At 38.0% G+C, this 19,449-nt stretch overlaps 1 protein-coding gene across 1 annotated transcript in view; it reads right to left on the reverse strand.

Moving 5' to 3' along the window:
• The window catches only part of ERCC6L2 (ERCC excision repair 6 like 2), a 136,648-nt gene extending 129,696 nt beyond the window's left edge, over positions 1–6,952 (reverse strand). The window contains exons 1-2 of the mRNA XM_027875047.1: positions 6,624–6,952; positions 2,382–2,806 (exon numbers count right to left, since the gene is read on the reverse strand). Coding sequence (XP_027730848.1) covers positions 2,382–2,806; positions 6,624–6,807 — 609 coding nt within the window. The 5' untranslated portion in view covers positions 6,808–6,952. The remainder of the gene's footprint in view (positions 1–2,381; positions 2,807–6,623) is intronic.
• Positions 6,953–19,449: the final 12,497 nt, after the last annotated feature.

Raw genomic sequence — 19,449 nt, forward strand, 5'->3', positions numbered from 1 at the left:
ACTATCCAATAGAGGCTAGAAAACAGAAAAAAAAACTCATCAGTGGTACATACTGAATAAGGAACTGAAAAGAATATTTCAATGTTTAATAAAACCAAGAGCATAAGGTATTATGAGGGGTTCCTTTTTGCCAAGAACTGATAGGAAAACTGAAAAGCAATTTGGTAGCTATTAGGTTAAGATCTTACATCAAACAACACAATAAGGTCAAATGGATACATGACCTAAATTTTAAAAAGCCCATAACATAAAAAAAATTAGAACAAACAAGATCAGGTACTTTCAGAACGAAGGCTAAGGGGAGAATTATTAACCCAGAAAGAGACAGAGGAGATTATTAATCACTCGGTCAACAAGCACTAATAAAACTATGTCACCATGCACAGGGTAAGGCACTGGGGACACAAAGACAAAAATGAAACTGTTCCTGCTGTCAAGGAGCTTATAGTCTACAAAGGGAGACAGAAAAAGATAAATATATAAAAATATAAACAGGGTAATGGGGGAGAAGAGGCATTAGTAGCTAAGAAAAATCAGGAAAAGTCAATGAGGTGTTTCACCTGAGTTTTAAAGGGAGCTAGGGATTCTTAGAGATGGGAGGGAGGACATGCACCCCTCTCATAGGGAACAAGGCTGTGCAAAGGCCCAGAGGTAAGAGACAAAGTGTTGTATGTGAGGAACCACGAGTAACCCAGTTTGTCTAGACCAAAGGATGTATACTAATGTATGCTAAGGTTAGAAAGACAGGCTGAAGCCAGATTGTGAATGGCTTTAAATGCCACATGGAGAAGTTTGTTTTTAATACTGAAGATACTAGAGAGCAACTGGAGTTAATTGAGCAGGTAAGTACTAAGGTCAGAGCTGTACTTTGGGAAGGTCATTTTAATAACTGTATGAAGAATGGATTAGAGAAGGGAAAGGCTTAATTAGGGAAACCAATTAGGAGACTAATTCAATAGTCCAGACAAGCAGTGATGAGGGCCTGAACTAGGGTGGTGATCTTATAACTAGAGAAGAAGACAGCACAGGTGGGAGAGATGTTGTGTCAGAAGAACGGAAAGACCAATCATAACCTCCTCCCCTTCCTTGTCATAATTGCAAAATGAGGTATATACTTTCAGACACTACCAAAGGGCTAATTTCTTCTGTTTGACAAGAATTACAAAGGAGAGCTGGAGGGGATAAGGGGTAGGACAGAGAAGTGACCCTGACGTTTAAATTTTAAAAAAAAAAAAGCATCAACAAAACATTTAAAGAGAAAAAACAGCATCCAAAAAAAAGGCAATACGATGACGGCCTCAAAAGTACCTCATATACAGCTCAGTTAAAGAAACTGGAAAAGCATGGTGTATTAAAGGAAACACTGGATTCGAGGCTTAGCACCTGGCTCTTGCCTCTTGTCATTTTATTTACTTCTCAGGACCTCACTTTCTTCATTCACAAAATGAAGGGGTTGGACTAGATGGCCTCTAAGGTCTCTCTCTGCTCTAAATCTACGAGATTCTCTTAAAATATCTGAAGGATTTTATGATAGAAGAAGGATTAGACTTCTTCAGCTTGCCCTCAAAAGACCAAACCAGAAGCAATGGGTGGAAACTACAGAAGTAAATTTTGGTTCATTTTAAAGAAATACTTTCTAACACAATTATTTGTGTGACACTGGACAAGTGGCGTACGACCCTGGGTCTCAGTTTGCCATTTGTAAAATGAGGAGGTTAAACAGACGACCCCTGATGTCTCTTTCAGCTCTGAATCTATCATCCTATGAAATAAAATTAACCAAATACAGAATAGACTGCTTCAAGAGGTAGCAGATCTTCATATCAGAAGGGCTGGATGAGCACTTCTTAGCAAAGTTGTAGGGGGGATTCTTGATCAGGAGCCAGTAGATCAAATGTCTGATGAGGTCCTTTTCATCTAAGATTCTGTTATTCATCGGAATTTTAAAACTCAGCCCTTCCTCACTGTTGTACTAGGTTGGAAATGCTAATAGAGAAGTGGAAAGAACAATGACAAGTTAGGAGAAAGAAGGGGGAAAGAAAACAAGAGAAAGATGAATAAGCCATAAACCAGACAAATATTCCTTTAATAACTAAAAAGGGAATGTAAGATATAAGAAGATTCAAATTCAAACCAACCTATTTAATGGACCTTCAGAAAATAACCCAACCTTAATTCAATACTTCAAAGAATGCCTTAGAGTAATGCTATGGGTATAAAATGGCTTCACACTTTTCAGTCATTTATTAATTCAACAAACTTATGTGAAAGTCATGATTCAATTAACTTCTGTGCCTACCTATACCACAGCGATACTACAGGTAATAAACTATAACAGCACATTACTGTTTTAACTATTGCATGAACCAAAGAATAAATACCTGTACTGTTTTTCCAAGTCCCATGTCATCACCAAGAATACATCCTCTTCCCAGGGAATAGTGTCCATATAGAAACTGGGCTCCTTCCCTTTGGTAGTCACGCAAATATCTATTAATTGTATATGGAATACAGTCACCATCTTCAGATAGCTTAAAAGCAACAGCAGGTGATGGAAGTTTTTGGTCTGGGAAATAAGGTTTTTCCAAGTCAACATCATCAAACATAAAACTTCTGAAAGAACTTTTACCAGAAGTTGCTTTATGGAGTTTTTTTAAAGGTACTTTCTTTTCCAGTGAACCTGAAAATAACACAAGTGCAAATGACTTTCCATTTTCATCTGTCATGATGGATTTCACTGTTGCTTCACAAAGCTTTCCACCGTCTGTGACAGGGACAAGACATCTTTCTCCGGTGTGCCACATATCTAAAGAAATAAAAAAGGAAAAGAATTTTCAAATTGTTATAATAAAACAGACATACCTATTTCCATGTGGATACTCAGTAACATCTCATTTATCTGGCATGGTGGAGGAGTCTGTGCAGCTCAGTGGAAAAAGTGATAGACTGAGAGTAAGTGGGCAAGTCACTAAACTCCTGGTCTTAGAATATTCATCTGTAACAAGAGACATTGGAATAGATTTTAAGGTCCTTTCTAGCTCTAAAGTCTGTGATGCTACAAGCTTAATTTTAGTTCAATTCCTCAAGCAGCAGCTCCTTCAAGAGAAAACCATGCACCGAGAATGAACAACAACAATAAAAAAAAACCAACCCCAAAGCAACCTAGAAGAATTTTGGTCACAGTCCTAAGATGATCAATGAGAAGGTGCCCATAAAGACATGTGCACCACAATCCTAACCACAATGATATGTGTATCAGAATACAGGTCTCTCCCCTCCTCCCCAAAAGAGCAGAAACTTGTAGTCAGACCCAATGTAAATAAAAGAAAAATATATAAAGACTTGCTATTGGGCAATATAACAAATAAGTGAATCTTCTGAAGGTCAGGGGCTATAAATGTATTAGAGGCAGTCTATTATACAATTAGACATTAGACAGTTTATATAATAAGCAAAGGATAAACTAACTAAACTAACAAACTAGAAATCTGGCTATTTGGACAAGGATGGAAACAGTAAACATGGAATCAATCTTGAAATACAGCGAATAGAAGTTATCACAGTGATAAGCAATGACTTAATAAGACATGTCATGGAATAAGAATATTCGCATTAAGTGAAAATTCCAGATAAATAAAATCATCTCTTTAAGTGTGTGCACACACATATATATGCATACTTTTTTTCATGAAAAACTTTCAAAATACTCAAATACAAGTGGATTTTTCTTTTCAAAGATTTGGGTATTCCCTCCAATAATGGAGATCCCGTTTGACTCTTACTCCGTTCCCATTAAGTTCATAACTTTATGACTAGGGGTCCACCAACCATGTTAGAAACCTTCCTTTCTTTTTCCTAGTATCAATGAATCACTCAGGCTGTCATCTCTCACACTTGCCCTATGACTAGCCCTTCACCTTTTTCTATCATACATTTCCCTAATGACATCTTTTACTCCAGCTTCATTTGGTATCTTTTGCAGTCTGTTCACACCTATGTGCCTCTCCATTTCAATCTGTTTGATAATAATTTTCAATTCCTTGGAGATGTTTGTATCTCATGTTTCACAGACCTTTAAGTTAAAACCCTGTTTTACTATACCAGTACACAATTGTGTGTATGTATGTATTTCCCCTTAAATACTAACACTCAATCACTATTAGGTGACTAAGTAACCACAAGAAATTCCCCATTTTCCTTCTCCTTACTTTTTCCCTCTTCTATTCCCCAAAAAATCTCAGCCCCTCAACTTGTCCCTGACCAATCTTGGGGTCCAGAAAGAAGAAAGGCCATCATCCTATTCTACTACTGCTACTCCCCAGCTCCAGCTCCAGGGTCTCAGGGTCATCCTCAAACCCCTAGCCCATCATCTCCTCCTTTCCTCCACTTAAGAACTTGCCACAACTGTACTGTCATCTGTCACTTTTACCACTGCTTTCTCAACTGCTAGCTTATTTTAAACACAACTACCTTGCTACCTGGATTTGGGGAGAATGACCCAGGAAACCTAACTATGCCCCCTGTCTTGCTTACAAGTGTCCTGTAACCAGGACTGGGGAACTGACGACTGTATCAGCAGCAACCAGCACTAGACAGCTTGGTTTTTCAGCAACAAAATGGATAAAAAAATTTAAGAAAGATTTTCAATAGTTAAGTTTAAAATACAGGTTTTCTGGTTAGGCCCGAACTGACAAAAAGTTGACTATAAAAATCAATCAGCAAACATTTCCTAAATGCCTTCTATGTGCCAGACACTAAGAAAGAGCACAGACAAAAGATGAAACAATTCTTGCTCTCAAGGAGCTTATGTTCTATTGGGAGAAAAAACATGTGTGTGTGTGTGTGTGTGTGTGTGTGTGTGTACACACACACATATACATATATATACATAAATACAATATATATAATAAATACAAAAAAAAAATACAGAATAAATACAAGGTAGTTATAGGGAGGGTACTTGCAGTGGTTGGGGCCAGGAAAGGATTTATGAAGAAGACAGGGGGAAGAAGTGAGGAGGAACTACATTCCAGGTATGGTGATGGCCAGTACAAATACAGAGAGCCAAGAGATGGAGTGTCCTATGGATGACATAGAGAGAAGGCTAGTTTGGTTGGAGCACAGAGTACCTAGAAGGTGACAATATATAAGGAGGATAGTAAGATACATAATTACATAATGACCAAAGGTAATTCAGTCAGTAAACTAGATTTAACAAACACCCACTACAGCCTGAAACTGTGATAAGCACCACGGATATAAAGAAAGGCAAAAACAAAACACTGTCCCTGCTCTCAAAGAATTCAGTCAAATGAGGGAAGCAAGCAAACAAATGTACAAACTAGATATATGGAGAATAAATTGGGGATAGTCTCAGAGGGAAGGCACAAAAATTAAGGAGGACTTGGAAAGTTTTCTTGCAGAAAGTCTCAAGACTTTAGCTAAGACTTGAAGCCAGCCAAGGAAACTAGAAGACAGAGGTGAGGAGGGAGAGAATTCAAAGCAAACAGTGAAAATGTTCAGAATTGGGAGATGGGAACGTTGTGAGTGAGGAACAGCAAAGAGACCTGTGTCACTAGATCACACAGTACATGGAAAAAAATAACGTATGAGATGACTGAAAAGTTAGAAAGGAGCAAGATTATGAAGAGCTTTAAAAGCTAAACAGAGGATTTTACACTTAATCCTAGAGGCAATAGGGAGCCAATGAAGTGTGTTGAGTAAGGATCTGAGCTTTTGTTTTTTTCGGTGAGGCAATCAGGATTAAGTGACTTGCCCAGGGTCACACAGCTAGTAAGTGTCAAGTTTCTGTGAGCTTTTTTTTTTGGTACATAAATTATATTTAACATAACTCCTCATAATTCTGGTGCAACCCCTTGTAATCTGGTTTCCAATCATATCATTCAACCAAAATTGCTCTCCTAACAATTTATCAATTTCTGTCCAACACCTTTTTTTCAGTTTTCACCCTTTATGACCTCTACACTAACAACTAGGGTGATCAGGCAAGGCTTCCAGTAGAAAGTGGCACAAAAGTTAAAGCAGGGGTTCTAGAAGATTGTTGTGTCATTGACCCCTCTGACAACAGATAAAGGCTACAGACCTCGTTTTTAAATGATGTTTTTAAATGCATTAAGACAACATACATAGTAACCCAAAGGACACCAATTATCAACTATATATATATATACACACACTGTACGTGTATATATGGTATATATACTATATATGTGCATATATAAGTATATAATATGTACATATTATATATAACATGTATATATACACATATAACATATATCATGTGTATATATAGTGTATTTATATGTGTATATATGTATACACATACATATATATATATACACACATATAAATACACACACATAAAAAAAAAGTTCATACACCCCAAGTTAAAAACTCCTGGACTAAAACTGGAAGGAAACTAAAGGTTGTAAGTTGAAGGCGAACACTGCAGGCAGGAGACCTGGGCAAAAGCGGGGAGGGGGGAACTTACCCCCTCACTCCCTCCCTCCCTACGAAGCAAGAAACTCCGAGGAAACGGAAAAGGAGGATAATACAACGGAATAAACACAGGTGCATGAGTCGTTTCGACTGAGAACCTGTACCTTCGGTTGCTTCTTCCCCAGGGATCCACGACTCCGCAGCCCGAGGATCCATGAGGCCAGGGGGCTGCGCCGTCACGGCCGCTACGGGGCCCGCCGGGCCCAGGCCCGGCCCCCTCTGAGGCCCAAAGTCACTGTCATCGCGTCGGACACTGGGGAAAGCCGCCCGGCTAGGGAGGAAGCACATGCGGGGGCGGGGAGGGGGAGGAGACAGGTAGCCCCAACTTCCGGCCGGGCGCTGGGTCTCACTACCCACCGGACCGCCATGCCTAAACTCAACCCAGGTGGGTAAATGAGGGTGGGGGAGGGGGCGGGGATCTGTGGCCTCCGCAGCCCTCCCTTCCGCCCCACCCACCCAGCCTCCTTCCCTCCCTCTTCCAGGAAAATCTCGCGAGAGCGCGTGCGCTAGCGGTCGGGCCCCATCTGTCCCGAAACCCTTTTCCGGGTTCCCCCTCGGTAATGGTACCGCGAGATCTTGAACAGCTCGCGGGACTTGAGAAGCCCGAGCCGTAGGGTCTCCGTTTTCTCAGCCTGGGAGACCAGACGGTAACGTAGCCTCAGAGCCGGCGGCTGCGGAGAAGTGGTGTTCTTCGAAATGGCGACAAGTGGAGCCCAAATCTGTGTCTAATGTTTGAAAACTGAGTGAACAGATTGTGTTATGTAGCGCCAGACGACAGGCGGTGAAAGGCACCGCGGCGGATGCAGTGGAGACGGCGTCTGAGTCAGAAAGACCCTAGTCCAAATCATGCCCCTGGCTCGGACGCACTGTGTGACCCCGAGGGAAGGCGCCTAACCTCTCTGTGCCCCTGGTCGCACCGAGACTGTGAAGTTACAGGAATGTTGATTATCAAATGAGGTCTTGGCAAAGCGCTTGCAAACTTGAAAGCTCTGTTATTATTTACATAGTGGAGGGAGTTTACACAAGGATGGAATCACTAGTTCAGTCTAAAGTCAAGAAAGAAGAGGACTGAAGACCTCAAGATGTGTGAAGACTTGTATAAAGTGATGCAAAGCGAGACAGCAGAGCCAAAAGAAAAACGTAACATGCATAATGACTTTAGCCTTGTAAAATGGCAACAGCAACAACAACAAAAAAGAATAAAAATAAAAAATCAGGTCAAATGCAATGGACCTTGTTGGCTCGGTACTAACCTTCCTTTTGACTCAGGGTCAATCAATAAACTGCTATATAGTTAGGTTGCAAATACTGTCAGTCACTGGGACCTGCTATTTTAAGATGTTTTGTGAGTGTACTTGATAACTTGGTTTAATCATGAATTTTGGGGAGTGTATATGATGTAAAGAAACAAAATTTATCAATTAAAAATAGCTTTCTCCAGTATTTTGTTTAGTGCACAGTACTTCTCATGTTTGGCCCACTAACAGGAGACCGGCCCCTAGAGTCTCCAAACCTTAGAAGAGGGAATAAAAGGCAAGAAGTTGATACAAATCAATATTTAAAAGAGTGGTGAAACTGATCAGTGGAGTTCCCTTCTCCTCTTCAGATCACAAATCTTACTAAGTTGTCTACAAGAGTGGCCAAAAAGTTATTCACCTAGTAGATGGCCTGGTATAATGAATCCTTCAGACCTTAACTAGTCTGATCCTCAGCCCAGCACCCCACCACTGGCCCTGCTCAAATCCTTTCCACCTGGGCAAGACCGCCTGATCTTGATGCTCAGCTGGGTTAATAGGAAAATGATCCTTTAGAGAATCAAACTCTAAATGGGAATGAGGTATCAGAAAAAGGTGTTTTGCAACAGTTGTCTCTAATAAATAGAGCAAAACTCTCCTCCTTTGCCTGTGTACTCACTTTAAAACTCAGTGAAAAATCCATGTAGGACTGATTGTCAAGATAATTTTGCCAAAGCTACAAAATCATAAACATTAATCTGTGAACTATATTTGGTAGGAGATAGAGAATTTTTGTGCTACCCACAATACATATCACACACACACCCCTTTAGTACAGATTAAAGCTGGCTAAGTGCCCTGGGGAGCACAAAGGAAACCAAACATTTATAAAAGTTGGTGAGTTTGTAATCTGTTTTTTTTTAAATTTATATCAAGTAGCAGTATGTGGTTAAAAGTAAAGAAGGCTGGCAAACAGTATTGAAGCTTTTCCTAAATCCATTCTCCAGCTAATGACAGAAAACCATAGTACTGATTTCTCTCCCTTCTCTGACATACCTAAAAATTGCTACAAATGCATATTTATACAATACAACTTGCCACCTGCAGTAAAATTTAGTTCCATATTTTGTCACACTTTTCTATGGGTTTAAGCTTTTAAAGCACTTTTTAAGGCATCATTTCTAAAGGTAGAATATATATAGACTATAAATTTTCCATTATAAATTGCGGTTGTTAACTTGTTCTTTTCACCACTTACATCTTATTTAGTCTGTCTACATGCCTAATAAAATCAACTGAAAAGTTCAAAAGTCAGTCAAGTTGATTTTTTTTATTTGCTGTAACCTGCCAAAAAACTAGTTTGTTTCAATGATTGACCAATTTTGGCATTGTATAGCCATAGCCTTAATTTTTTCTCTTCTACCAGATGTCTTCTATTTTTATTGCCCTTATATTACTAGTTACTTTACAGAGTGAACTGAAATTTTCACAAACTATTCATTAGCTTTGACAGGAGCAATAGGGGATGGAGATAAAAAGATAATGTGATAGTGGATAGATAAAGGAGAATTGCATTTCCTGTGAATCTGATGACATTTGTAATTTTATTTTACAAAAATAATTGAAAAGTACAGTCTTGATTAAAGTTGCAAAACTGCTGTTAAGTCTGATATAATACTTCTCACAAAACTAAAATGCTATTTTATGACAGTAATAAGCAGCATTTATGTAGTATTTTAAGTCTATATTCGCTCATTTGATTTTTTTGGTCCTCATTTTACATAGGAGAAAACTGAGGCTCATAGTCTTGCCCATGGTCACACAGTTAATGTCAAAGGTGGGATTCAAAACCATATTTCAGCAATTACAAATTAATCACTCCTGCTACTGCATGCCTGACAGGCTCTTGCTAGCACTAAGAAAAAAATTGGCATTATTCAACCTACTCAAAATCAGAGAATTTCAGTGTTTTAAAGGACCTCAGAGATAACTGGTCCAACCTATAACCTGAGCAAGAATTTTCTCTACAATAGCTGTGACAGGTCAAACCTGACTTGAAGACTTCAAATGGTGGGAAGCCCATTACCTCCCAAAGAGAACTTAATATCTTGTAAGTAACATCTATGCAATCAGAAAAGCCACAGGCTTCTTCCCTGACTGAGGGCTACTAACCCTGTGAGTTCCTTTCTCCTTAGGTTCTATTGTGTCAGGCCTGCTGTCTGTTAAAATAAATCCATGTTGTTCAGTCATTTCAGTCATGTCCTACTCTTCATAACCCCATTTGGAGTTTTCTTGGCAAAGATACTGGAGTGGTTTGCCATTTCCTTTAACAGCTCATTTTACAGATGAGGAAAGTGAGGCAAACTTTGCCTTAAGTGACTTGCTCATGATCACATAGCTAGTAATTGTCTGAGGCCATATTTAAACTCATGAAAATGAGCCTTCCTGATTCCAAGCCCTGCGCTCTAGCCACTTCAATACTTAGCTGCAAATTGCTACTCTCAAGAGCAAATATTTCACAGGAAGCATGTGCCATCATTTAACTATGTTCTTTGCCCAATGAGAAGTAGCAAAGACCTTTTCAAACTAGGAATCCTGCCTGCAGGTGGGCATAAATTTGCATTTATAATCCCAAGAATTAGCCTCTCCTGGCCAAGAAAGTAAAGATCTCTTTCCTTACCCTTAAGGACAACAAGTTCCATCCACTCAGAGAACTAGGTAACTAGGCTGGTAGCTGTAATAATATAAAGCAATCATGGTAACTTCACCAAAAAAATTATCAAGGTTCATATCACTCCAATGTGAAAAAAAAAACTCATTTGATGCATTGAGAGAAGAAATTCTCTTCCCAGTAGTAAATCTATTGAAGAAAACAAATTAAAATAAAAGGTTGCTGAATTGGCACATGGAATCAAAACTAAAAACTATCCAAATTGCTAAACCTAATTCATCTAGGTGATTTTTTTTGACTGGTTTCAGTCAACTCTTCCCTAGCCATTTCTGGAAACATTGCCTCCGTCTTCCCTTCAGACTTCTCCTTTTAAATATACCAAGCTGCCTCATTAATTCTTCTGTTTACCTCAACATTTGCACTAGGTAAAAAAACCTCTCTGGGTCTGTTTCCTAATCTGTAAAGTGAGAAGGTTGGACTATATGGACCATCTTTAACCTAATTATTTATGGGCTTTTAATTCAAATGTTCTCTGATTATTTTGGGAAGAAAGCCTTTATAAATACTTTTATCACCTGTTGGCTTCTGACTCTCTGTTACCAAGATGGTCATGATCAAAATCAGGTCCCAAACAGTTGCAACTGTAAGGAGATGTGTATTTTTAATTTAAAATTTCTCAACTTTAGACTCCTAGAGGTCAATAACTATGTACATTTGCATGTTCATTGCCCTCCTACTTCCCCTCTTGAAGGGCAGGAACTAATTCATTTTTGTTTTTGTATCCCCAGATTCTAAAATAGTGCTTTGTACATAAAAAGCACTTAATAAATGCTTAGTTTTTTAATTGATTTTTAATGCCTGTTATGACACCAAGCACAAAGAAACAATTACAAAATGCTATTCAGAGAATCTCAGAGTTAGAAGGGACATGGGAAGCATCCTGGTGTAACCCATACCTTGAACCACAATACTAGCTTACCAGAGAAATGATCATCCAGACTTTACTTGAAGGACCTCCTTCAGTAAGAATACTGTACATTCATTACCTCCTAAGGCAGCACATTCTAGTTTTGTATAGTTCTATTTATAAGAAATTTCTTGTTACTAATAATAATTTTATCAACATAATTTTTATCATTTCATCCTACTGTATTTTTCTACATCCTACTATATCATATCTCCTGTATTTTTATGGTGTATATTTTAAATGTGGAGATTGCATAAAAGTGAGGATAGCTAACATCATGGATGACAGGTTCTACAAAGATATTGATGAGGCAAAATATTGAGCCAAATTGAATAAGATGAAATTGAACAAGGATAAATATAAAATTCTACCTTTGGATTTAAAAAATTAGTTTCACTCATACAAGACAGAGGAGGAATAGTTAGATTGCAACTGATCTGAAAGAGATCTGAGTGTTTTAGTGGACCACAAGCTCAATATGAAACAACAGTATAATAGGGCAGCAAAGAAAGAGAATTAAATCTTAGGGTACATTAAGAGAGGAATTATGTCTAAGAGCATGGAGGTGATAGTTCTGCTGGACTCAGCCCTGGTCAGACCATATCAGGAATACTATGTTCAGTTCTGGATATTAGGATATTAATTTAGGAAGGACATTAATTAGCTGTATGGTGTTCAGAGGAAAGCAACCAGGAGAGTGAAGCTTCTTGAATTCATGTCATATGAAAACTGATGAAAGAACCTTGAATAGAGAAGAAGGAAACTTGGAATGCTTTGCCACTGAAGGCAGGGCTGGGGAAAATTGATGAAAATCTCAGAGGTAGATTTTAGGCTTGATGTATGGAAAAACTTCTTAAGAGTTAGAGCTACCCAAAAGTGGAATGGATTACCTGTAGAGGTTCTGGAAGACTTTCAATACTGGAGACTTTCAATAAAAGGCTTCATGAATAGTCACTGCAAATAATATAGAGGAGGTTCTTCAGGTATAGATTGAATTTAGATGGCTTCTTAGTTACCGCCAGATTCTGTACGTCTGTGAATTTACCCCTTTATAAAGATACAGAAGAAGGAGATTGACAAAAGGGGGGAGACTGAACTCATTCCAGCACATGCATGGCTATAAAATATGACTATAGCTAATAATACCAGTTTGCAATAGAAATGTCAGCCTTAGAAAAAAAAATCCTCCTAACCTTCTGGAGCACCTCATCTAACAGTCCAGTTTCGTTTAAAAGAAGACCTTTCCTAGATTGTCACTTGAGGGATAAATGGTACCCAGGAAAATTCGATTTGCCCTTCAGCATTTGCTCTTTTGGGGAGTGAACCGTTACAGGAAGATGATTCCTAGAAATTGCTGCTGCCTCTGGTGTAATTTCAAAGTCATGTGTTTGCATGTAAAGGAAGAAGTGATGGTATAGTGATCTTCATTGATGAGTGAGTGAAAATTCAGCTGACCCACTACCTCTAGCTAACCTCACACTATGCTTTCCAACCCTCTATGCTAGACATTTTCCTATCTGTCCTGATACTTCATTGTATGACACTCCAAGTGACCTGCAATTTCCCTTTTTTTGCTCTGAGAATAGTAATCAAATCAACACTGCAATTGCTTCTGGAAATGAAGTGACAACCTGTGCTTGGGTATAAGTATTCTGTAGATTTTTTTGTCCTATATTTAATGTTTTGTTAAAATGAATACTCATATGAGAGTTGTGACAAAATTCAAATTCTAATATTACCAGGAAAGGCAGAAAGCCTGAGTGAGGGGGAGAGGGAAATGAACTAAACTCTGATGTCTGGAGTTGAAACAGCATAGGGACGTGAGTCAAAGAGATATGTGAGAAACTCCTAATATTGAGTTATATCTCCAAGCCACAGACTATAATTGCAACCCAGTATAAATATTTTAAGTGATTTAATGCATAAAAGAACATCCCAAAAACAGAACAATTATTGGTCTCATTAACAATGAAGCATTGAAGATATATGGGGTGTTTCCTCCCTTACCACTAAACAGGAATATATGCTAAATAAATGTAAAGGGGGTGAAGACCTTAGGATTTGATGAGTATCCCTAACTTTTATACAACATTCATATATGGCTTATCTCACAGCAATAATATTCTGTGATACTTAAAGATGGATATTATATTTATTCTTATTCTTATTGGTAAGGTATAATTTGATGTGTAACAGAAAGAACAACAAAGACCCCACAGTGAGTAGTTTGTAAATTCTAGAGAGGTAGTTTTGCCAATACAAAGGTGAGGGCTGGGGAAACAACAGCGGTGCCCTTCTTTAGGTTTTCCTCAATATTTGCAAATGTTCCATTTATGTTCTGATCTTCTACTTTGAGTTAAGATGGGAGGGGGCTATTATTGCTAAAGTCTGTCTGAAACACAGAAATCCACAACCAAGTGAGCATTCAATTACCTTATGAATAGTAGCTCAGGGAATCTCCTAATAGATTCTGAGTCCCAGGTTTGAAATGACACGTTCAGCTTCCCCAAAACTTGCTAGGATTTGTGATCTGACCAGCAGTGTCCACAATTAGATCACCATTGTCCCCAAATTTCACTGGTGGCCTGAGGATGATAACTTAAAAGGTCTACTGTGGTGATTGGAGTCAATCTTATAAAAGTACCTCATGCCAGGCCTAAGATTACTTCTATAAGGAAAAAAAAGAAAGAAAAAGTATTTCCCCCCCACCCCCAACCTGTCTTTATCTGTAAAGTTGCATGTCTGGACATTGGAGTTAGTGCATGCAGTTTCCCATGCTCCAATTGTGTTTCACAAAGGAGTCTTAATAGATCTAAAACTTAAAGAGAAGTTCCTGAAGGGGAGAAATAACTGGGGTTTTTGCGTGTGATTGCCAGATGCCTTGCACTATTTAAAGGGTGGGTCAGAAAGATTAGGCACATGTTGAAAATCCTTGACACTGGACATTAGACAACACACCAGTTGATCCTAACCTTCTGATTAGAAATAACACCCCAGATATTTCAAGGAGCAACAAAACATAGAAAAGATGTTCAAAAACTAGGGGAAGGGAGATAAAAAGTATTTGCTGGAGGATGCATATAGAAACCACTAGAAATGAAATGACAGAATATTAAGCAGGTATACTTTGTTATACATAAGAAAGCATAAATATACAATAAATAAGTAAATATTAGACTCAGTGTAATATGTACACATCTGAATGCCCATGAAACAATGCAGTAATTCCTGGAGCATATCATCAGCTTAAAGCAACTCTACTATACAAGAGTTTCAAGGTAACGATGCTGAGAACAACATAGGTTAACACTAAGTAGATATTCATATACATTTACTTCTGGAAAATGCACAAGATGCAAAACAAAGGTCAAAAATGAAATAACACTTCTACCTCTGAGTATCTTCTTTCACATAAATATGCACAAGTCCATTGTCTGTCTATGTGTGTGTTGATGCCTTGTAGCCCACTTTCCACAGGACTTCCACACTGCCTGGCACCTGGGCTCTTGCCCTCTCTGACACTAAAGGAATAATAACGTCTTCATTCGGCTTCTTCTGCACCTGCTTTCACTGATGCACCCTCAGTGCACTCCTATCTCTGCAGGCTCCTGCTTAAAATTAAAGTATAAGTAACACCCCCACCCCACCCCCACCTCTCCAAACTTGTGGATTTCTTTCACTTTCACCTTCTGTCAAGTGGAACTGTCCAATATGCATGCAGTCACCAATGAATAAACATTCTACATATCTGCCTGCTACATTCAGAGACTTCCTGCCCACCAGGTCCTTGTCAGTATCATTATTAATTTTTGAAAATCTAAAATATGAGGAAGAATAATAATATTTAGCTATTTAAGAAATAGTACCTTAAAAAGTATTCAACACTAGAATGAAATTGTCTTCTGATCTCAAGGGAGGGAGAGCTTAGAGCAAACTGAAAGGCTCTTTTCAGAAGAAAGACATATGTAACACCTGTATATCTCAGGTTTTACTACATTTTTAATAAAGCAGGGCAGAAATCTGTAATAACATGTGAGGGCAAAACCTCAAGACATCAACTCATTTCTCATAAGAGAAATTCTCAAAACTAGAAGCCAATTACTCATACTGAGATTGTGTGCTTTTCACTGACCCTGTCAACTGATCCTTGCCTGGCACTAGCTAAAATAAAATTCAGCAGAAGAACTGAGTTTGTCTTCTTTGATTGTATTTTTATCATAAGGGGAAGAGAGAGATATGAATTCAGTGACAAATGGGTGAGCAACCTTTCCTGTGAAAGAACATAGTTTAAGATGTGCAGGACAGTGAAGATGTGTGCAAACAATACAGAGCAGAGTAGTAGTGTGTTAGTTTGTTTTAATGTTTCCATAGGCCTGGATTTCCTTTTTGTTTTGGTGAAACTTTACACTGGAAAAGTAAATCTTTGTTTGAATATTCTCACTAGAAATGTGATTAAGAACTAGGAAATTTGGAATAAGTAGATAAATAATTTTCTACATGTCACCTTGCTGTGGAGGCCTAAGCAATAGGCCTGAGAAAATTTGGAAATTAGGTGAATTTTTGTTTCTATATCTCCTTGGTCTTCCTTTTTGCATCTTCTTCATGAATTTCCAATTTCTCAGGCACCTGGTACCCTCTGGATGCTTTCTGTCTACGTGAGGACTTTACCACTCTGACTGAATTAAACATTTAAAAAATAAGTAAAGTTAAACTAATAATCAGCCATCCTAGTTGTCCTCCTCAAGGTACTTTCCAGCTTATAAATATCCTTCTTAAACTATAACAGTCAGAACTGAACACAATATCCCAGATGTGGTCTGCTTAAGGCTTTCTAAATGGAACCTAAGATAATATTCAACTTTTGACTGCCACATCACACCACTGTTGATTCATATTGAGTTTGCAGATAACTGAAACCCTCAGTGATTTTTTTTTCAGACAACTTGTTGCCTAATCATATTTTTCCCATCTTAAACTTGTGGAGTTGAGTTTTTAAAAGTGTAAGACTCAACGTTTATCCCTATTAAGTTTCATCTTCTTACACTGAGCCAAATGTTCTAGCCTATTGAGATCTTTTTGGGTCCTGACTTTGTCATCTAATGTGTTAGTTAATCCTCCTAGCTTTGTGCCATCAAGAAATTTGATAAGCATGTCATTCATGGCTTTATCCAAGTAATTGATAAATATCTTATGTAGTTCATGGCCAAGTATTTGTCCCTCGAACTCACCACTAGTTGGCATCCTTCCACTTCCTTCCACATTGACATAAAATCATTAATGATTTCTCTTTGGATCTTACTACTCAACAAGTTCCAAGTTCATCTAACTCTGCTTTTTTCTAATTTATATCTCTCTTGTCCATAAGAATAGCATGAGAGATTTTGTCAAAACTTTTGCTAAAATGTAGACAAACTACTTCTACTTCATTTTCCCAATCTATTAACTTAGTAACATTATAAAAAGGGTAAAAGTTAAATCTGCTATGACCTGTTCTTGATAAAGCCTTGTAGATGTTTCCTAACCCTTCCTCTTCTCACAAGGATTTAGTATACTCACAGAGTATACACACAGGGATATCTTCCCAGGGGGAGAAGCTGAGGCCTATGCTTCTGGGTGAGTTTTAATGCAGTGGAAAGGCAGCATCTTGGAGAGACATTCTGGAACTGGTTCCAGTCTGGTAACCAAATGGTTAGGAGGACTCTATTTTGATTGGTGATATAGCCAGAACCAGGGGCATGTTCTAGTGATTGTAAACCTTGGTCTAGTCTAGTGCCTCTTAGCTGTTTTCCTTTCAACTCTACTCTTGGAAGATTTTAGTCATTTCTTCCTTTTGTGGCCCTATGGTCCAATGAAAGGGCCTCAGTATTTGGCCTCTGAGTTTGTGCTTTTCTCTTTTAGGTTAAGGGATTAGAGCCTCTGCTCTTGTGAGTTTTAGGTTAGGAGAACAGTCAGCAATCCAGTGTTCTAGAGTCCATCTTTGTAGCCAATGAAGAACAACATCCCTAGGAGCAAGGAGTGACCTTCAACCAATGCCACACATTGCCACAACCATGCCACACTTTGTATTCATCCTGCATTACCTACCCTCACTTCCATTTGAAGCAACTGTGTGAGCTGGAAGAAAAAGGAGAAACCATTGCTTTTGAACTTCAAATAACTAAGAAGAAAAAAAAAACAGCTAAAAAGATGTCCTCTTGAATCAGGGGTTATTCTTAGCAAATTGCTTCAATTTTTTGGCACTTTCTTCAATTAGTGGCAGCCCAGGGGCACAGTGGACAGAGCACCAGGCCTGGAGTCAGGAAGAACTGAGTTCAAATCTAAACCCAGACATTTATTAACTATGTGACCCTAGGAAAGTCACTTAACCTCTGCTCCCCTCAGTTTCCACATCTGCGAAGTAAAGATAACAGCAGCACCTATTTCCCAGGGTTATTGTGAGGATCAAATGAGATAATAATTATAAAGGGCTTAGCATGGTGCCTAGTATATAGTAGATGCTATATAAATGTTTGTTATTATTATTCTTTTGTGCAACATTGAACCAAAGCTACCACATTCTGCCTTCTTTCATTCTACAGAATAAACAAAATTAATCAACTCCTGCATTTTTTAATAATTTGCTTTGATATAGAAACAAAGAACTGTTGATATACTTTTTTAACATTTATAAAATTATGTGTTTATACTGAATACAGTTAAACTTGACTGACATTTTAAAGCATCTATTACAAACAAGACATTGTTCTTGACTTGGCACATAGAATGATAAATAAATTTCTTTCTCAAAGGAGATTATAATCCCATATGAGGGACACATGATACACCAACAAAAAAGTATGAAATGAGATAAACTGTGATGGAGAAAAAGAGAAGTCCAGACAAAGTGCCTCAGGAAAATTTGAGGAGGAGAAAGAGATCAATTTCAATTGTGGGGTATCTTGGAGAAGATAAACCCTGAACTAGGCCTTAATGGAACAGAAAAATTTCAACAAGAGATAATAATTACAGACATTCCAGGAAAGAGGGGATGCTCTGCACAAATGGAGGAAGAGAGCAGCATGAAATTTTGGAATAAATGGTAGTCCAATTTGACTGGAATCTAGAATGCAGATGGTGAAATAGAGTGAAATAAAGATGGGAGGTGGTTGAAACCAGATTATGCCAGATTAGAAAGTTTTCATTTTATTCTATTGACCATAGGGAGCCATTGAAGGTTTCTGAACAGTGGAGTGATATAGTCAGACCTGTGAATTAAGAGTTAAGTCAGAATTATTTAAAAAATATTTTTCAAGGTATATGATTTGGCACAGTTTTCCCAAAGGAGAATTCAAAGTATCTCTGATGATAATTTAGAAAAATATTTCTGGATCTGGTTAGAGATAAATGTCCCTAGTTGATAGGTAGTGAAAGTAAGCATAAACTAGATTGAATATTTGGAGAGAAGAGCAGGTTTTCATGGAGATCCATCAAAAAAATTAGAGTTCAAACAAGTAGAAAGAAAAATTAGAATTTATATGCTGCCTAATTAGATCATTGTTAGAAAATACTTGGTAGTTCCTGATTTAATTTATAATACCCCAATATTGTCACTCACTCTGCTCTATAATTGAATAGATAATCCTTTAACCTTTAGGCTTTCATTCCATTAGATTGTGAATTCCTTGAGAACAGGACTGTCTTTTGCCTTTCTTTTTATCTCCTTAATGAGAAAATAAAATAGCCTATAATTTATTGCCTCTTTATTTAGACCCTCTGATGAAGTTGGGTAGTATATTTTGGAAATGGCATTCCAATTTCTTCTCTTAAGGTGTTAGCTATACTTCCTCTATTTTGCGGCATACACAGGTAAGCAGATATATGCTGGTTTGCTCTTTTAAAGAGTGGCTTATTCCTAGAACGCCACTGTGGAGAGCATTTTTTTTTTGTTCTAGTGAAGTTCAAATTTCTCTTAATCATCACAAAGGGGTGGAGATTACAGTAATTGTCCAAATCCCCTAAGGTTTATCCCTGATCCTGAAAGACATAGAGCAATTCTAAATTAACTTTCAAATGAATTT

Source organism: Vombatus ursinus, unplaced genomic scaffold (assembly GCF_900497805.2).
Source record: "Vombatus ursinus unplaced genomic scaffold, bare-nosed wombat genome assembly UNPS02014807.1, whole genome shotgun sequence".
Lineage (NCBI taxonomy): Eukaryota > Metazoa > Chordata > Mammalia > Diprotodontia > Vombatidae > Vombatus > Vombatus ursinus.